Source organism: Abramis brama, assembly GCF_963993115.1.
Source record: "Abramis brama genome assembly, chromosome: 3".
Lineage (NCBI taxonomy): Eukaryota > Metazoa > Chordata > Actinopteri > Cypriniformes > Leuciscidae > Abramis > Abramis brama.
This window is the reverse complement of record NC_139965.1, coordinates 18,571,960-18,589,755: the sequence shown is the minus strand read 5'-3', so window position 1 is coordinate 18,589,755 and position 17,796 is coordinate 18,571,960. Positions and strand designations below refer to the sequence as shown.

The following is a 17,796-nucleotide window of genomic DNA, read 5'->3' as shown; positions in this document are numbered from 1 at the left end:
CATCCATCAGCGTTTCTAGCACCTGATGTCTTGAAGCTTTGTAATAACAAGCAACTACAGGTTTCTGCTAAAGCCTAATGATTTACTGGAGGACTCTGAGAATCACCAACACTTCTCCTTCAACTCTTGTTTGGATGAGTGCAGATGAAAATGTTAGTGTTTGTCAGGATTGCTTTGAGAGTTGTCCTGAGAAAGATTTTTCTTGACAACAGAGGTATTTCCTCACTAACCAAATATTTAGCACAGTGAAAGAGAACAGTTAAAGGAATAGTTCACACAAAAAAGAAAATTGTTTAATCAACTTCATGCTGTTCCATAGCCTGTTTGGCTTTTTTTTATTTTTTTTATTAGATAATGTTTATTATTATTATTTATTATAATTTGTATGTATTTTCTTTATTTTATTTTTTTTAATTTTTTTTGGCCACTATTTTCCTTATAATAAAAGTGGAGTAGATAATGACAGTATTTTCTTTTTTTCTTTTTTATTGGACTATTCCTTTAAGGTGAGACTAGCAAATACATTGATTTATTAAACTTAGTTTTAGCCATGAGAGGATAAGATCCTTTATATCTTTCCAATATGAAATTGCCCTGCATTACAGAGGATGTGACAGAAGCTTTATTAATGTGATGTGCACTGTTAGCCACTGAATATTTTAAGTTCATCTGAAGAAGTACTGGCCTAAAATTGCCTAAAATTGGTTTTTCGAGCCCGGTCTTTAACAAAGCGTTTGTACTTTAATGTCGAATTTCACACAGTATTCATGTCTGGCGAGGGCTAGAGGCTAGATGAATCCAACCAGAAAAACCTTTCTTTTTCCCCGCTAAAACAATGATGCTTCTTTTGGGGAGCTGTATTTTTTCATTCTTTGACGCTTTCTTTTGCCTCTGTGTTTTCTCACTTTGATCATTGCTTCGACTGAGTCCGCAGCCCCCACACACTTCTTTTTCTTCCTTGCTTTCAAAACCTATTTATAACACAGAACTGAAGCAGAGATGAGAAAACGAGTAGATGAGGAACGTAAGTTCCTTAATGACAGCTCAAGCTGCATAATGGGTGTAAGTGCAGGGTGATATACTGCATTGCATACATGCGCATATTTATATGTATATGCATATATATGTATATGTATGTATGTATGTATGGAATCATACGATAAAAGTCATGTGTGAAACAAGTGCCGTCGCAACATGCTTGTGGCATAATGTGATTTAAAATAGGATATGTTCATGTACCAACTTCCTTGTCAGAACAAAATTGCTATCAATCAATCAATCAGATTTTAGCGTGGGGGTTAATCTAAAGACACTTTCACATGACTCACTTCAGGCCTTCAGTTCAACTCTCAAAACAAGAGCCATGCGCTGCTTTGACATCCAGGTATTGTGCTATTTTACTATCAGTCTCAGAATATATCAGATAATTCTACTGATTTGTCAATAAGATAATTGTATCTTGTTGGCTAACATAGTTAGCTACAAGTAACAAAGTTTTGTCTTGGAAGTATTGGTATGAAGATGCTGAACACTACAAATCAGCCAGTAATATTTTGCATCATTATCCCTTGTTTTCCAGTAAAGGTGGGTTTTTGAATTTATGGAACTGTGATTTACAGTTTGTTACTATTTGTTAATGAAACAAGAAAAAACTGTAATGGAAATCCAACATTTTATTGTAAATATAAAAAGCAGTGCTAGAAGTTAAAAGGTAGGAAAAGCAGGAAAAGTAAAAATCATAACTAAACCACAAATAATGCTTGATTTTTTAGCCCTACGTTGTGTTGTACAACTCAACGTATGTTTTTCATTATTTGTGTTGGCACCGCCCATGATTTATCATGCAAATTGCCTGGTAATCATTAGCTACACTTCAAAAGTCATTGCAGAAATTGTTTGAAATTTGAATGTCATTTGCACGCAGTGTGGCTTCACTCCATAATGCATTGGGGAAGTTTGACATGAGTCATGTAAAAGGGCCTGTAGGGCTGGTTTTGGGCTATAACCATAACCCTTACTTAGAGTTATGGTTAAGGTTCAACCCGATCTCACGGGAAAACATGTCTTCCACCAGGTGGCATTTTCTATGAAAATGTACGATTTTTAGAAAGTATTCATGAAGCTAACCCCACCGCTAAATGTAATCGTCACTGGGGTATAAGCAGATTGTATGAAAACATACAAATGTGATTGAACAAATTAGCCACTAAATGTAAAATATTTGTATAGTTTGAGAAAGAATGACAAAGGATGTTGATCCAGGAATACGTCCTATTTGGCTAAATCATGTCATGTCCTGTAGTAAGAAATGCCTACTCACCAACTCTAACAATCATACTAGCTTTCCACTGTAACATTCAAAAGACAATCACAGAAGTAACTCTTTCATTTGACTCATGTCCATTAATGCGCCGCTGTTCCTTTTGCAACCTTGAAACGTGTATAAAAAGTGTAGTGGCAGAGTTTGAGTTATTGCTGCTATTCATTCCCTTCACAAATACTGTCAGTGGGGACACCTCCCTTGAGTACCGTGCGGGAATTACAGCACTGGGACCTTGATAAGGGTGTGTGGCGCTTAACCCTGGTGCAGTCAATCCTCCAGTAGAGCATTAGCATCAAACAGAACAGCTCAATGGGACTTTACACTAATCAGACATGATGCAGAGCAAAGGAAGCTGTTGGGAAGGGTTGAATGGGTAGAAGTGATAATTGAATTAAGGTATTGAAGCCATAGAAACAAAGTAGATGTAGAGAGATCTTTAGTGGGAGGAAGTTGGGTCTACAAGATATACTCCTTCATCAGGCCATGCCACAAGAAAAGCAATTACCCCTTTTCCATTGAAATGGTGCAGGTGCTCGTCCCGGAGGAACTGTGAATCTTGTCAGAACCGGTGTGGCACAAGATCCTATCCTTCTTGGACATTATTGTGTTTTTTGTTTACAGGTCTTGCGAGTTTTACAAACATATTTTATGACATCTGAAATTGCTACAGTGAGCAATTTAATTATGCAACAAATAAATCAAAACCGTTTTCTGTGGTAAAAATCCAGTTCAAGATTGTCCAGAGGCTCTGGTACCAGCACCGTCAGTGGAAAATGGGCGAATGCGTGTGTAAGTTAATGTTGCACATTTTGCTAATGTTGCTGCCTAACTTTACTCTCTTTTTCTTCCCTCACTCCCTCATTGTGCCTTTGTCCCCCCAATGGACATCTTAAAATGTCTGTTCCTTCACGTTCTCTTACCTTTCCTTCCCTCCCTCCCTCCCTCCCTCCCTCCCTCAACTCAATGGTCTTGTTTTTTTCTCTTCTGTGTCCCAACACTCTTCCTCATTATGTCGTCTTTTCTTTCGTGTCTGGCTTCCTCTCCCTTGTCCTTTTCGGTCTCTTTGGTCTTCATTAATCGTGTCTACCTTCTCTTCCCTTTATCTTGTGACTTCCTTTCTGTCCCTGTTTCTCGTCTTCGTCTCGCCCCACAACTTGGCCCCTTTCGTATTATTCGGTGCCAGTTTTGGGGACCCCTCTCTTTCCACCACCTCCACTTTGGAGCATATCCCGTCCTCAGCAGCCCGCCCCAGGCCCCTGGTCAGGCAGCAAAGCCTCCAGCAGCCCCTAACCCACCAGCCCCCTCCAGGCCCCAACGACCCCCCAGCCACCTCCCAGAGTCTGGGCCAGCTGCACACCGGGCCCGTGGGTGGGGGCCACCGGGGGGGCCCGCGGGGGGTGCGTGGTAGCCCGGCTGGGGCAGGGGCGTCCCGCTACAGGTCGGGTGGAGGGGCACGATCGCGGTCCAATCCTGGAAGCTTTGACCACGTGATGGGACAGATCCGGACCAGAGGCATGGACGTCAAGTCATTCCTGTGAGTATCAAATACCAGTCTAATCATTTTAAAAAAATCTTTTCTTACCGTTAATATAACTTAATGTTAACTTTCATTGTCCCTGTAGCGCTTTATTGCCTTTTTTCCAGATTACATATTTTAGCAATCATCATAAATAATCATTCGAAAGCTTAATCGCTCAAAATTCATCCTATGAAAACCGTTGTGCAATTGGACGTTGCATTACCATGGAAATGGTGCTTTAAAACCTTTTAGCAGGCTCAATATTTGTGCTATCAACTTCAAATATGGAACACAGCTTGATTAGACGTATGACTTTGATTTTCTAGCAATTATTTAAATTAAATTATTTTGTAAAATATACATTTTGCATAAAATCTATTTTTTCTCCAAAAAGTTCAGTACATTTGCTTTACAATAAACGTAAACCTCTATAACCTTTTTACACTTTAATTTTTTCAAGCTGCTCTCACTTTTTAATAATCTGTTGAGAGATACCGACCTCAAATCTACAACAATTTTAGATCAGATCTGCTTATGCTCAAATGGGGGTGACATTTAACAGATGGCTTGAAGGCTTGAAGCCACTAGTAGCGCCCCTAGTGGTATCAACTGGAATCGCATATATAATCAGAATTTCCTAGTCTGAGTAGTACAGTAGTTAAACTGGGAATGGAGAAAGTATAAGTTACACACTTCACGTTTAATCTGTAATGCATCTATTTAGTCTCTAATTGGACTTACCCATGATGCTCATCTGCTTCCTTCCAATGTTATGATGTCTTCAGTTTTAGCAGCTCATCCTCCAAGTTACTTCATGCATGTGGTACTCCAGACAGTATTGTACTGGATGCAGGGTGTCGAACAGAGGATAATGGTGGAGTTATTTTAATAATCTGCTATATTATACACTGTAGAGAACCCTGTGATTGAAGCTGAAGTTGGGCATTCAAAAAAATAAAAATAAAGAAGTGAGAGAGATGTAGCCTAAACAGTATTTTGCATAATTTTTATTCAATATTAAATTATATTATTATATATTATATTTTAAATGAAAATTTTACATTTTATTTTTTGAAAACTAATGTTAATTTACTAGCCAAAGCTATTTAAATAAGACAGCACACTGTCTCTATTTGTTATAATTACTTTTTAATGAATTATTTATTGTTTTAATTAATTTAATTGATTATATCTTTTAATTATTTTTCGTATTATTTTGTGAGTCCGTAAATAACTATTGACTTAAGTAATTTATTGCTTGATTTAAATGTCATTTCCTATTTTTTGCATTAAATGTCAATGTTTGTTTGTAAAAGAGTTTTTGATTCTCTGAATTTTATATGACTCTGGATATTGTACAAAAAAGGTACAGCAAGATATAGCAATAATATAAAAATAAGGTATTGTATTCATTGTTGTATTAGTGTTTGTTGTATAAGTATTAATTGTATCAGTGTTTTTATTTTGTTTAGGGGCTGTAAATAGTCCTGTTTCTGGAGCCCATGCATGTGCTGCTGGTTGTGTGAATATTCACCATCTTTACTCTGTTTATAATCTTTACGTCTGTCCGATGAGCTGCAGGTTGCCACACCACTCACTCACTTCCCCATTTCTATTACATGCAGAATATGATTGATGTTTTTGCCCCCAAGCAAATCCTTGTAATATTCGTGTCTTTACTCTAATGTTTTTACTCTGTTGAAAAGACCAGTTCAAACCAGAGTAGATTTAGATGATGGTTTACAGTAGGTCTGTCTGGTGTGCTAGAATAGTTATTGATTCAGTTTCTCCCTTGTGTTGGTTATGCTAGTTAGGAAGCCTAATGGCGACACCAGCATCCAAAACACACCACATATGTGTCTTTTGAGCAGGACTGTGTCCCATCTGATCATGCGATGTCCTTTCTTTACACTGTCACTTGGTCATGCTTGATTCATGACTTCTCTTCCGCACTGTTGCTTGCTCATGTCTGCCCAGGCACTTTGTTTCTCGTCGTGCTCTGTCGCTTTACTCATGCCTGATTGCGTCCTGTCTCTCTCTGCGCCCTTCTGTCTCTCTCTCTGTTTGCCCATCTGTTTGGTTTGAGCGTCTTCTTCATGGCTCTACACCTGTCACCTGTGCACCGCAGGGTGGGAGAAGAGCCAGAGGACGTTGATTATTCAACTGTGTCTATCTTTATCTTTAAGCGGACACAAATTTCGATCTGCGTCGTAGAGGAGGGAACCTCTTTACATAATAGATGAGTGTTTATCCACGTCTGAGGCCCTGTTTACACCTGGTATTAAGATGCTTTTTGGTCGATCAGATCACAAGTAGACAAGGGAGACACATTCCCGGTCACACCTGGTGTTTTAATTCGTCTCTTTTTTCCACTTCTGTCCTGCTTTCTTTTAGGGAAGGGTCTATGGGTGTGTAAATGTATGGGCTTTTTCAGATCTTTCAATCTAATAGAGAAAATAAGCTCAGCCAATTTACATATGAACTGCACTTCTACAGCATTTATTAATCTTTGTTAATTCAACATTTGCTAATACATTATTAAAATCAAAAGTTGTATTTGTTAACATTAGTTCATGCACTGTGAAGTGACATTAACAAATAATGAACAGCTGTATTTTTATTGTTAGTTTATGTTAGTTAATACATTAACCAATGTTAACAAATGAAACCTTATTGTAAAGTTTTACCAATAAATGCACTTCTTTCTTCACTGCTGTGGAATAGTGGTGCAGTCAACACCGTATTGTTAGAAGAGCTGAACCTAAGCAAAGCCAAGAAAATCAGGTCTTAACAACTAAATCAATTATCCAATATCTTTCATGAAACCCATTCACTTATGTGAATACAGAAAAGAGAAGAATGAATGAATGAAGTAACTGCTTTTCTATTATCTCCGTGTTTACAAATTCAACACATTCAATTCTGTGCGTGTGTTTGTGTGTCTGCAATCTTACACACAAGCCTGTTTGAGTCTGTGGATCTGTACCAAGGTCATTTAGCAGTTTACAATCCCTATAGGTGATTGTGTGTGTGTGTGTGTGTGTGTGTGTGTGTGTGGTCAATGGTTTAGAAGTCAGTATGTGTTCTCCGCTGGCAGATCAACTCTACACAGCATTGATCTCCTGTCCTCACCATCATTACTAGCATGATTAACTGTCAGTGAGAAGTGGAGAGAGAGAGAGACAGAGAGACTCAGTCTAAGGAAGCAAGTATGATTTCCATTTGGCCATAGAGAACTTTAGAGGTTCTGCCTTTATTGTTGCGGGAACAGTGAAGAGCACAACTTGTGCTCTACCTGGCAGACAACATCTCCAACAGAAAGATATTTTATCCTCCCTGTTTGTTTACACTGCCAATTAAAAGTTTGGACACTTGAGTTATTCTATTATTATATTTAGTTCTAAATTATTATGTTATTCTAAAAAAAAAAAGAATAGTAATAGAGTATGAATATTGGTGGGTGTGTTGTGTAAATGTGTGAGGTGTTTGGATCTAATTTTGCATTCAATAAATATTTGTGTGCCACGCGTTTCAATTTTAATCTCCAAAGTTGAAAGTTTGGACACACTTGTGTAAATTTATTTTTCTCATGATTGATAAAGCATTTTGATGTAAAGGTTTTTGCCTTTAGTAGAAATTGTGCATGAATTCATTTATTTATTTTATTTTATTTTATTTTATTTTATTTTATTTTATTTTATTTTATTTTATTTTATTTTATTTTATTTTATTGCGGAGCTGTAATACAAACTTTATTTATTTATTTATTTATTTATTTATTTATTTATTTATTTATTTATTTATTGCTCTCTTCATAATTTCTATTCTTCAATTTTTATGGTGTAATTATTCTGATGACTCTTATCCTAAAATGTTGAAAATGGTAATAAAATATGAATATGGGTGAGCGTGTCCAAACTCTTGATTGGTAGTGTAAATGTGTGAGGCGTGTAGATTTAATATTTGTGTGTCACAAGTTTCGATTTTAATCTCCAGCACAGTTAATATCCTTTAGCACACTGGCAATAATCTTTCACTTTACAGGATTGTGTAACTGTAACTGGCTCCAGCTCTAATTCCCTGATACCATGATTGTCTGACAGGCAATTAAGCTCGTGCCTGCTCAGACGACGTGAGTGATTTGTGCTGTATAGCGCCGGAGCCGTGAAGCTCTGGCCTCATGAGCGCTGAGGTTTTACTCTAGTGGACGTTAGCAGTGCTGCGCTTTATTGATTTCAACGCACACAACAACAAATCAATGGTGAACAGATTAATATATTCTGTGAATATAGACAAAAGGGAAGCTTACAATTATTATTTTTAAGCAAAAAAGATAGATGTATTTGTAATTTATATAAATAAATAAAAATCGAGTTTTATTTCACAAAACATTTATTTTAAAAATTGTTGCAAAATTTAATTTTTGAAAGAATAGTTTAAAAAAATCCAAGTTTTATTTTGAAAAAATACATTTATTTAAATATATTTATAAAAATACTATGTATAAAATACATTTTAAAAATCCAATTTAGCCTATATAAAAATGTATATTAAAATATTACTTTTCGACAGTTTTTCCATGCAACTCTGCCCTTTGTTTCTATTCAAGTTTACCAAGAGCATTTTGTGTGCAGTGCTCAATCAATCCTTTGATATGATGCACACGGCCCTGACCACTCTTGCTATCTGCAGATGAAATCAGAGAGGAGACACGAATCTGACCCTGCTGTGAATTTGAGCCGATGCCTCTTGTGAAGGCCATTTACAGCCCTTGTAAGGGTGATGTTTAAGACTCACTGTAATCGATAAACGCGTGTGTGTGGGCTTAATGCTCTCCTGTGTAACACTGATTCTGTCGTAGCCCCCAGCAAAGCATGTTTTACATGCCAGTCTGCCAATTTCTTTATGAGCATAAATCGTTATAAAACCTGTTGATTAATGAGAGAAGGGGGAAAATTTGTGGTTTAGGATAATGTAGTGCTCAGAGGTTAGTCTTTCATTCTTCAGGAGATTTGATGGAGTTCGCAGTTATGTTTCATATTGGTGTCAACTTTGTTTCAGAGGTCTCTCCAAAAATTCTTTCATAGATCTCTGTTTTTTGCATGCATTTGCATCTTTGACAAAGCAGAGCACAGTTTGAGACGTTACAGAGCTCTCGACTGAAGTTCTCCATTTGCTCTCTGTTTAATCTAACTGCAGACTCATTAGTGATTTTTCTTTCATCTTTCTCTGCAATAATATGAGACATATTGGTGATCTCAATTGTGTTTCATTTAAGCATTAATGTTGTCTCAGTTGTGTCTTCTAAAATTACTGCATTTTAGAGAATTAAAGCTACACTGTGTAATTTTTTAAGTTGATTCTTAGAAAAAAACACTTTGTTCTTTCAAAATGATATGTGCTCATTAATGTGTAATTACTTCTACCAACTAATCAAGTATTCTCGTAAGCGTAGAATCTGCCATTTAGAATACATTTAGAGTCGCTCGTATGGCGGCAGGCATGTTGCGCCTCCATCTTGAAAATACATTAGCCAAAGAGGGACATACCTGGAAATTCAAGCTTCGCCTTTTGCGTTTTTACACTCAGTGGCACCGTGACGAATGCGAGGGGGAGATTACTCGCGACTGCCGGCAGATTTGAAATAATACGGCCACCTTAGGAGTTAAAATGCCCTCGGAATGGGAGGAGTAATATTCAGTTATTAGTCATAATATACAATTTCACCGCTAGATGGGAGAAAATCCTACACAGTGTAGCTTTAAAAGGATCTCAGATAACTGGAAAATTTGAGTTCATGTTAAAATCTCTGAGATTTGATTCCAGACTCTTTTTGTCTAAAAGAAGCATTCAAAATACTAGAGAGAACTCCTTTATGATTTACAAATCCATTGGATAGAAGGGGGAAAAACAGTAAAAAAAAAAGTTTTCTGTTTGAATATTTTAAAATGTATTTATTTCTGTGATGACAAAGCTGAATTTTCTGCATCATTACTTCAGTCTTCAGGGTCACATGATCCTTCAGAAATCATTCTAATACGATGATTTGATGCTAGATAGATGGACAGATAGATAGATAGATAGATAGATAGATAGATAGATAGATAGATAGATAGATAGATAGATAGATAGATAGATAGATAGATAGATAGATAGATAGATAGATAGATTGATTGATTGATTGATAGAAATGTTGGTTATTATGCCAACATAATGTTATTGTACTAAACATTTTTTTACCTTTCAGGCAACACTTTGTCAAGCCAACATCCAAGTTTATTTTGATAAGCTTTCATTTCTAGTTTGTAATGGGTTCTGCTCAGCACTTGTTTGATTCTGCCTCTTTGTTTTGTGACAGAGAGGGGAAGATGGTTGTGCTGTCCCTCGCGATCGGATTGGCTGAGCAAGATGACTTCGCCAACCTTCCAGATCTACAGGAGGTACCAGCGAACCAGGAAACACCTCCCACTGACAAAAGGTAATGGCTTGTTTCAAACATACAGTTAACTTTCTAAATGGGTGTCAAAATAAGGGATTTGTTAGTGTTTGACAGTTTGCCCCTGCTGGTAGATGCAACTACCATTTGGGGGAAAATATATTTCTCCATTGCTGGGCATTTAACCCTATAAATAATTTGATACACAAATTTCTAAGGCCTTTAGAAATTTAGAAATTGTCAACATGACCAAAACGTTGCTGAAAAACCTGTTGTACACACAATCTATGCCTTTTGTCATCTGATCGATTACTCTTTTTTCAAGTCAATTTCTTGAATTTCTCATTCCTCCTGCTTATTTCTCAAACTTAATTGAATCCAATCACTCTAACCCAAAGGTTCTGTTTTCTGTCATTCAGTCTGTTGTTAATCCTTCTGTTAATACGCTGTCTGTCGCCTCAGATGCTCTATGTGAAGGCTTCCTAAGATTTTTTATTAACTAAATCACTAACTTATGACTTAGTGTCTGCCCTAATTTAACTGTCCCCCCAATCTTGACACCTGCTTCTGCTTTTTGGGAGGTTTTTGATTCTATCAACCTCCAGACACTGAATGATGTGACTGTCAAGCTCAGACCTTCATCTTGTCCTAATGATATCATTCACCTGAGATTTTTTAAATGAATCATTGATTCGGTTGGGCCAGGTATGGTATATCTTATCAACAAGTGTCTCAAAACGTGCTCTGTTCCTGCCAGTCTTAAAGTGGCTACGGTCACTCCTCTGCTCAAGAAGCCTTCACTAGATCCTTCTGTTTAAAAAAAAATTCGGCCTATCTCTATCTTACCTTTCATTTCTAAGCTATTGGAGAAAATTTTGCTGGATCAACTCCAACATTTTTTGTCAAATAATTGTATATATGAGGTTTTTCAATCTGGTTTTAGGTCTGCTCACAGCACTGAGTCCACCCTCCTGAGAGCGTTAAACGATATTTATCTCTCTACTGATTCTGGAGATACTGTGGTTCTTGTTCTCTTAGATCTTTCATCAGCTTTTGATACCATTGACCACCCAACTCTTCTATGTAGACTTGAGTCTTGGGTGGGTCTAAAAGCTTCTGTCCTGAAATGGTTTCAGTCATACCTGTCTGACAGAAAGTTTAGAGTAAAGATGGGTAATTTCTCTCTATACATGCTACCTCTGGGCGCTATTCTAAGGAGTCATGGCGTATCCTTTCATTTTTACGTGGACGACACTCAAATTTATATTCCAATCAAGAGAAACAACCCTGTAGCGATGAATTCTCTTCGTCGATGCTTAGAGGAGGGTAAAGCATGGCTAGCCCAAAATATCCTCTTCCTAATGAAGACAAGACTGAGCTCATTGTTTTCAGCCCAAAAGAAAAACTCTAAGTGTTTAAGTCCAGAGTTAGAGGGTCTATCGGCTTTTAAATCCCCGGGTGTGCGGAACTTAGGTGTTCTTGTTGACCAGCCTTTAAAATTTGACAAACAGATCTCATCTGTTATCAGTTCCAGTTTCTACCAACTTTGTCTATTGGCTAAAATCAAAGGCTTCACACCCCGAAAACTCTGGAAATGGCTGTCCATGCATTTATGGCTAGATTACTGCAATTCCTTATATTGCGGTATATCAAGTTTTCAAATTGCTCGTCTTCAGTTAGTCCAAAATGCTGCGGCCAGACTTCTACATAAGTGTCGCAAATATGACCACATCTCTCCGATTCTCAAATCTCTACACTGGCTGCCAGTTCGACAGAGAATAGACTTCATAATTCTATTATTTGTTTTTAAATCTCTACATAACTTAGCTCCTGCCTATCTCTCTGAACTTGTCCATCCCTACACTCCTTCCAGAAGCCTAATATCCTATGACCAGGCTCTGCTGGTAGTCCCTCGTGTTAGACTCAAGCGTAAGGTTTCGCTTATTTGTGTTTTATGTGTTGTTATGCAGGTCTTACTATATTTTAATCTGGTTGTTCTGTAAAGCACTTTGGTCAGCCTAGTGACTGTTGTAAATGTGCTATACAAATAAAGTGAACTTGAACTTGAAGTAAAGGGCCTTTTAGTATAATTGTATATTATTAGCAACTTAGGTTTACTTGGTTGTCCAAAGATAATTTTCTGAAAAAATCACATTAAAAAGTGATTAAATATGATACATCTGGCTTCTGGTGAACATTTATTTGTTCATCTCACTCAATCATCATTTTATTGCATTGTTTTGTCCCCCACAATAAAAACTACAGACTTTGATCATAAAACTAAGAATTTAAATATCATCTTACATATTATTGTAAGATATAGAGTGACAAAAGAGTTTTTACTCTGCATAAAATGTAAAAAAATTACTGAGTATGAGGTCCATATTCTGCATTTAATACTACTGTATATGAGCTATAAAAGCCTGATAAATTACACAACAAAAACACATATGCAAACTTTTTTCTAGATTTTTGTACCATTGCATTAAAAATACTTTTCAGACCATTGTTTCATATTTCAGGCTTTACATGGTTAAGATCAGTGCATTATGATGAAAAAAATTGTTTTGCAATGGCAAATATTTCATTATCTTATAGTAGATTTTTTACAGTTGACTATTCTTAGAGGGCTTTTAAAAGTGTCAGATGGACGTGAAAGTGACCAAAAGTTCTGAATCACGAGATCTGTTCTTTGTCAATCAAGTGCTCAATCCACACAAGCTCATCACAAAATTAATGGTCGTCCTTGTGTAGCTCAGCCGGTTATCAATCACCATGTCAATGAGTCGTACCAGTGAGTTTACTCCCTCTGTTTGCAACGTTTGACTTTGTCTTAGTGTTAGAATGGCGCTTGCCATATGCAGAAATAAGAAACAAATGTGGCTTTCCTGAAATTTGTTGGATAACATCACAGAGGTGCTAGAAATATTCAAATGGGTTCATGCTAATGTTGGTTTTTATTATTCATGTGAGTAATCCTATTGAGTTTTTTGGTTTGTTTGTTCTTGTATCCTCGTCTGGGTTATTTGGTCTGTCATTTTGAACTTTTTTGCTATCATCTTGCATTCCCTTTGGTAGCCCTCTCTCTCTCTCTCTCTCTCTCTCTCTCTCTCTCTCTCTCTCTCTCTCTCTCTCTCCCTCTCTCTCCCTCTCTCTCTCTCTCTCTATCTCTCTCTCTCTCTCTCTCTCTCTCTCTCTCTCTCTCTCTCTCTCTCTCTCTCTCTCCCTCTCTCTCTCTCTCTCTATCTCTCTCTATCTCTCTCTCTCTCTCTCTCTCTCTCTCACTGTGATCTGTGTTTCAGTGAGGTGTCGGCATCGCAGTGGGGGTGTGCTCATTATAAGAGAGTGTAGTCCCAACTAAAAATACACCCTCCTCCGTCTAGTTGAGACACGTATCATGCACACGCACACACATACATAGTTCTGGCTTCTGCCGAGAGAATAAGTCTTGACTCTTTAAACACACATCAACCCACACAAATACACACACAGCACTTTATAATCAGACACACTCAGGAGTTCACAGTCTCTCAGCTTCAGACTAGTTAAACTGGAGTGTAGAAGTCTACAACAGGACGGATTTTTTCCATCCAACTCCAGCAAGTTTCATTCCGAAGGCACCCGGGAATTTTACTTCATGTCCATCTGCTCTCAGTTTATAATCATTTTCATCCCGTCTGCTCAAACAAGGTCCATTCCTGCAATCTGCCATGATCAGGGAAAACCTGGAAAAAGTAGGTGGTTTTTAAATGGTAATTTCCAGGAAAAATCTTAAATAATAAGAATTTTTATAAACAAATAAATAAATATTTATAATTTATAATATTAAATAAATAATTATTAAAATGATATATCATTATTAAATGATAATAATAATAAAGATTATAATTAACGATAATAATAATCATTTTTATTTTAATACAGTTTTAAAACCATCAAAGAATCATTTTTGCTCCAAAAATGTTTTGAAACACCCCAGGCAAAGTGAGGTTTCATTTCTTGGTATAAATGTATAAATATAAAAAATATTTTATATGTTGTTTATATGTTTGTTTTCACCTTTCAAGGCAAATTGAAAAAAGGATTTATGCTGATATTGTCCAAACCCCAACTTTGCCTTTCAAAACAGTTTTGGAGGCACTGTACATTTATGCATATTAGAGTAGCGTGTTGTTCCTTTTGCTTTACCTCTATTCAAATAAAGCAATAAGCCCTGCAAAGCCGTGATTTAGAACAGCTAAGGGGCGTTGTTAGGATGACGCGGAGCGGATATTCATTTTAATATTTATTTTATTCATAAAATAAACACCAGCAACAAAAATATAACGTTATAACACATTTATTCCTCCGCCAAGCAATGTAGTTCCAAAGAGGTTGCCAAGCAACACATGCAGCAACAAAGAATCACAAACGGCAGTTGCGCACAGGTGTATGTTTGTTGAGTAATTTACAATGGCTTCGAACGTGGCTCAACCAATCAGAATCAAGAACCGGAACTATCCGTTTTATAATCAATTGTTAATGTCATTCACTGTATGTGTGCAGTTATATTTCTGTGATATAGAGTGTTCCAAATCACTCACTTTTAAGGTTCCATTTCAGGATGCTCCCTTAGATGACAGCTGTCTTTGTAGATGGTAAGGCAGCTCACTAGGTTTTGGACCAGAGCTTTACATTCATATTCTTCAAAAGGTTAACATAACAATTGAAATTATTTAAAATATTGAATAATTTTAACAACCATCTGTAAACAACATGTTGTTCGCTGAAGATTTCAGCTTATTGACCATCTCTGTATCATAAACTCACCTCTTGTTGTTCCAAACCTCTTGTTTTTCCAAAACCAAAGACTTTCTTTTATCAGTGGAATGCAATAGAAAGTAAGATAATTTAGATATTAATTGGGTCTAAAATAACATTGGACCCCACTGACTTTTTGTAAGGACAAAAAAATAAAGAAGCCTGAAACATTTTCACAATATCTTCTTTTGCATTCCACTGAAGAAAGAGAGTTTGAAACAACATGAAGGTGAGTAAGTCATGGCAGACAGTTCATTTTTGCACTGTCCTTTTAAAAGAACTGAAATATTCAGTTTAAAAAAATGAATTCACAGAAATGTGTCTCAACAACACTACAGGGAACTATGAACTTGTTTCTCATACGTTTCACTGAAAAACTAACTAAATAACAACCACTCTCCTGTCGACAACGGAATACCATCCGCATATGAATCATACATTTAGTCCCACTACAACAAATCTATTGTGGTCCCACGAGAATTGGTGAGTGTTTGGAAGTCTTGACTAGCTCCATCCTGCCTCAGTGCTTTTTCATAACAGAAAGTGTGTGTTAGGAACCAACTGCCCTCAGCTATTGTTTTCCACAAACCTATGAACAAGCACAGTCATTTATTCTCGAAGGAAGTTTGCCTCTCGATGCCCTGTCTGTCTGCCTTATGTTGACGTATTAGACTCCTTAAAGGAGACACACTAGCACCACTGTAACGCCCAGCGGCCTGTGGTGACACAGAGTGAGATGAACCAGATGAGATCCATGAGAGCATCACTGGGACACGCCCACTTTTAGTTTCTGTGTCCAATCACGCTGAAGAATGACTGTGTGTTATGACACCTGTTCTGAGATTCTAAAGATTCCAATCTCTGTTCTTACATTCTAAAGCTGCACTCAGTCAAACAAAACTGTTCTGAACCCTAGTGAGCTGCCTTGTTTCTTACCGTCTACTTTCTGACTGAAATAGAACTTCATTACTGGCTGATGTGGGACACTACATGGGAAGCAACCTTTACACTCATATGGTCAAACAGTACTTTTGTTATATTCATTAAGCTCCAAGCTTGGAGGCAAGGAAGATTTTTTTAAAGAAATTAAAGGGTTAGTTCACCCAAAAATGAAAATTCTGTCATTAATTACTCACCCTCATGTCGTTCCAAACCATTAAGACTTTGTTCATCTTCGGATCACAAATGAAGAGCTTTCTGTTCTCTCCAGAAAGCTTTATGATGAACAGATTGAATTTAGGCTTTTATTCACATATAAACATTCATCACTCACACATCAGTTGTGGTAAACAGAAGCTCAAGCATGTTTACATGACGTGCGAGAACCAATGAGGTTCATTCCCGTTTGTTACGCAGCACGTTTGAGCTTCAGCAAGAACCAATGAGGTTCATTCTTGTGTGTTACGCAGCATGATTGAACATCTGTAAAAACCAATGAGGTTCATTCTCCTGTTTTGCAGCACGTTTGAGGTTCCACAAGATCCAATGAGGTTCATTCTCCTGTGTTACGTAGCACGTTTGAGCTTTCGCAAGAACCAATGAGGTTCATTCTCGTGTTACGCAGCATGTTTGAGCTTCAACAAGAACCAATGAGGTTAATTCTCGTGTGTTACGCTTCCGCAAGCACCACACCGATATTTTCAGTTTCACAATATTACTATTTTTATTGTATTTTTTATCAAACAAATGCAGCCTTAGTGAGATTAAGACACTTAATTCAAAAAGATCTTACTAACATCAAACTTCTCAGTGGTACTGTATATTAGGCTGATTATAAATTATAACATTTTGTTTAAAATAATATACAAAAAATTTAAATAAACAAATAAGCAAGCTCTGTGCAATCCACAAACACTCAAATGCAAAAAAAAAGTCTCTCTTCCTGTCTTTCTCTTCCGCTGTCTCGCGCTCCGTTTGGGTAGGGAGCCTGTCAAAGCATCAGACTGTGATCAAAGCTCACCCTGGCCCTCCGGGGCCCGTCTGGAATGGTCGCCATGGAGAGTGTCCTTGCTCTACTAATAACTGCCTTCAATCATTCCACTCAGTAACCAGACCACTGTCACTAGGGCAACAGCAGGGTCACACCCACCCAGCCCCTGGCCTTTCAATGAGCTCCAGTGGAACCGAGAACACATGATCATATAACTCATAAACCACACTCTTTGTTAATCGACACAGTAAAGCAGGATGGGAAAGTGTTGTGAAGAAAGATCTTTCAGTTTATTTAGTTAGTTACTCCCCAACCCTGGTATCCATTACAGTATATCTTCCTGTCTCTCTCTCACACACACAGCTCATAAAAGCCTACGTCATATTAAAAGAGAAGTGCGAGCCGAACTCTGTGTCCTCTGAGGATAAAACCAGAGAGGAAGAGTGAGTAACATCCTCTCAGACGGTGTCTTAACCTGCTCCCCTGATACCCGGGCTCTTCATCAAAGCGCTTGTGCTCTCCGTGTTAAAATAATCATGCTTCTTTACGCTCTCATCCTTCGCGTTTTTTTCTCCACCCTCCCGTGGCCCAGTTTGAAATGAATCACGGTGTAACAGCGCCCCGAAGCCTCTCCATCGACCGCCGCCACTCCCCAAGAGCTCCACCGAATCAATCTGTTTGAAAAACAAGCTATTCATCAGCATAACTCCATGACCATATCGCTCACGCAATATGAGAAATGCATCTGTATCAGTATCCACCTGCCACAGCTCAATTATATATTTCCA

At 37.4% G+C, this 17,796-nt stretch overlaps 1 protein-coding gene across 1 annotated transcript in view; it reads left to right on the top strand.

Annotated features, from left to right (window-relative positions):
* The window catches only part of syt7b (synaptotagmin VIIb), a 138,134-nt gene that overhangs the window by 84,563 nt on the left and 35,775 nt on the right, over positions 1–17,796 (top strand). Inside the window, exons 5-6 of the mRNA XM_084110062.1 lie at positions 3,507–3,857; positions 10,201–10,320. Of these exons, the coding sequence (XP_083966188.1) occupies positions 3,507–3,857; positions 10,201–10,320 (471 nt within the window). The remainder of the gene's footprint in view (positions 1–3,506; positions 3,858–10,200; positions 10,321–17,796) is intronic.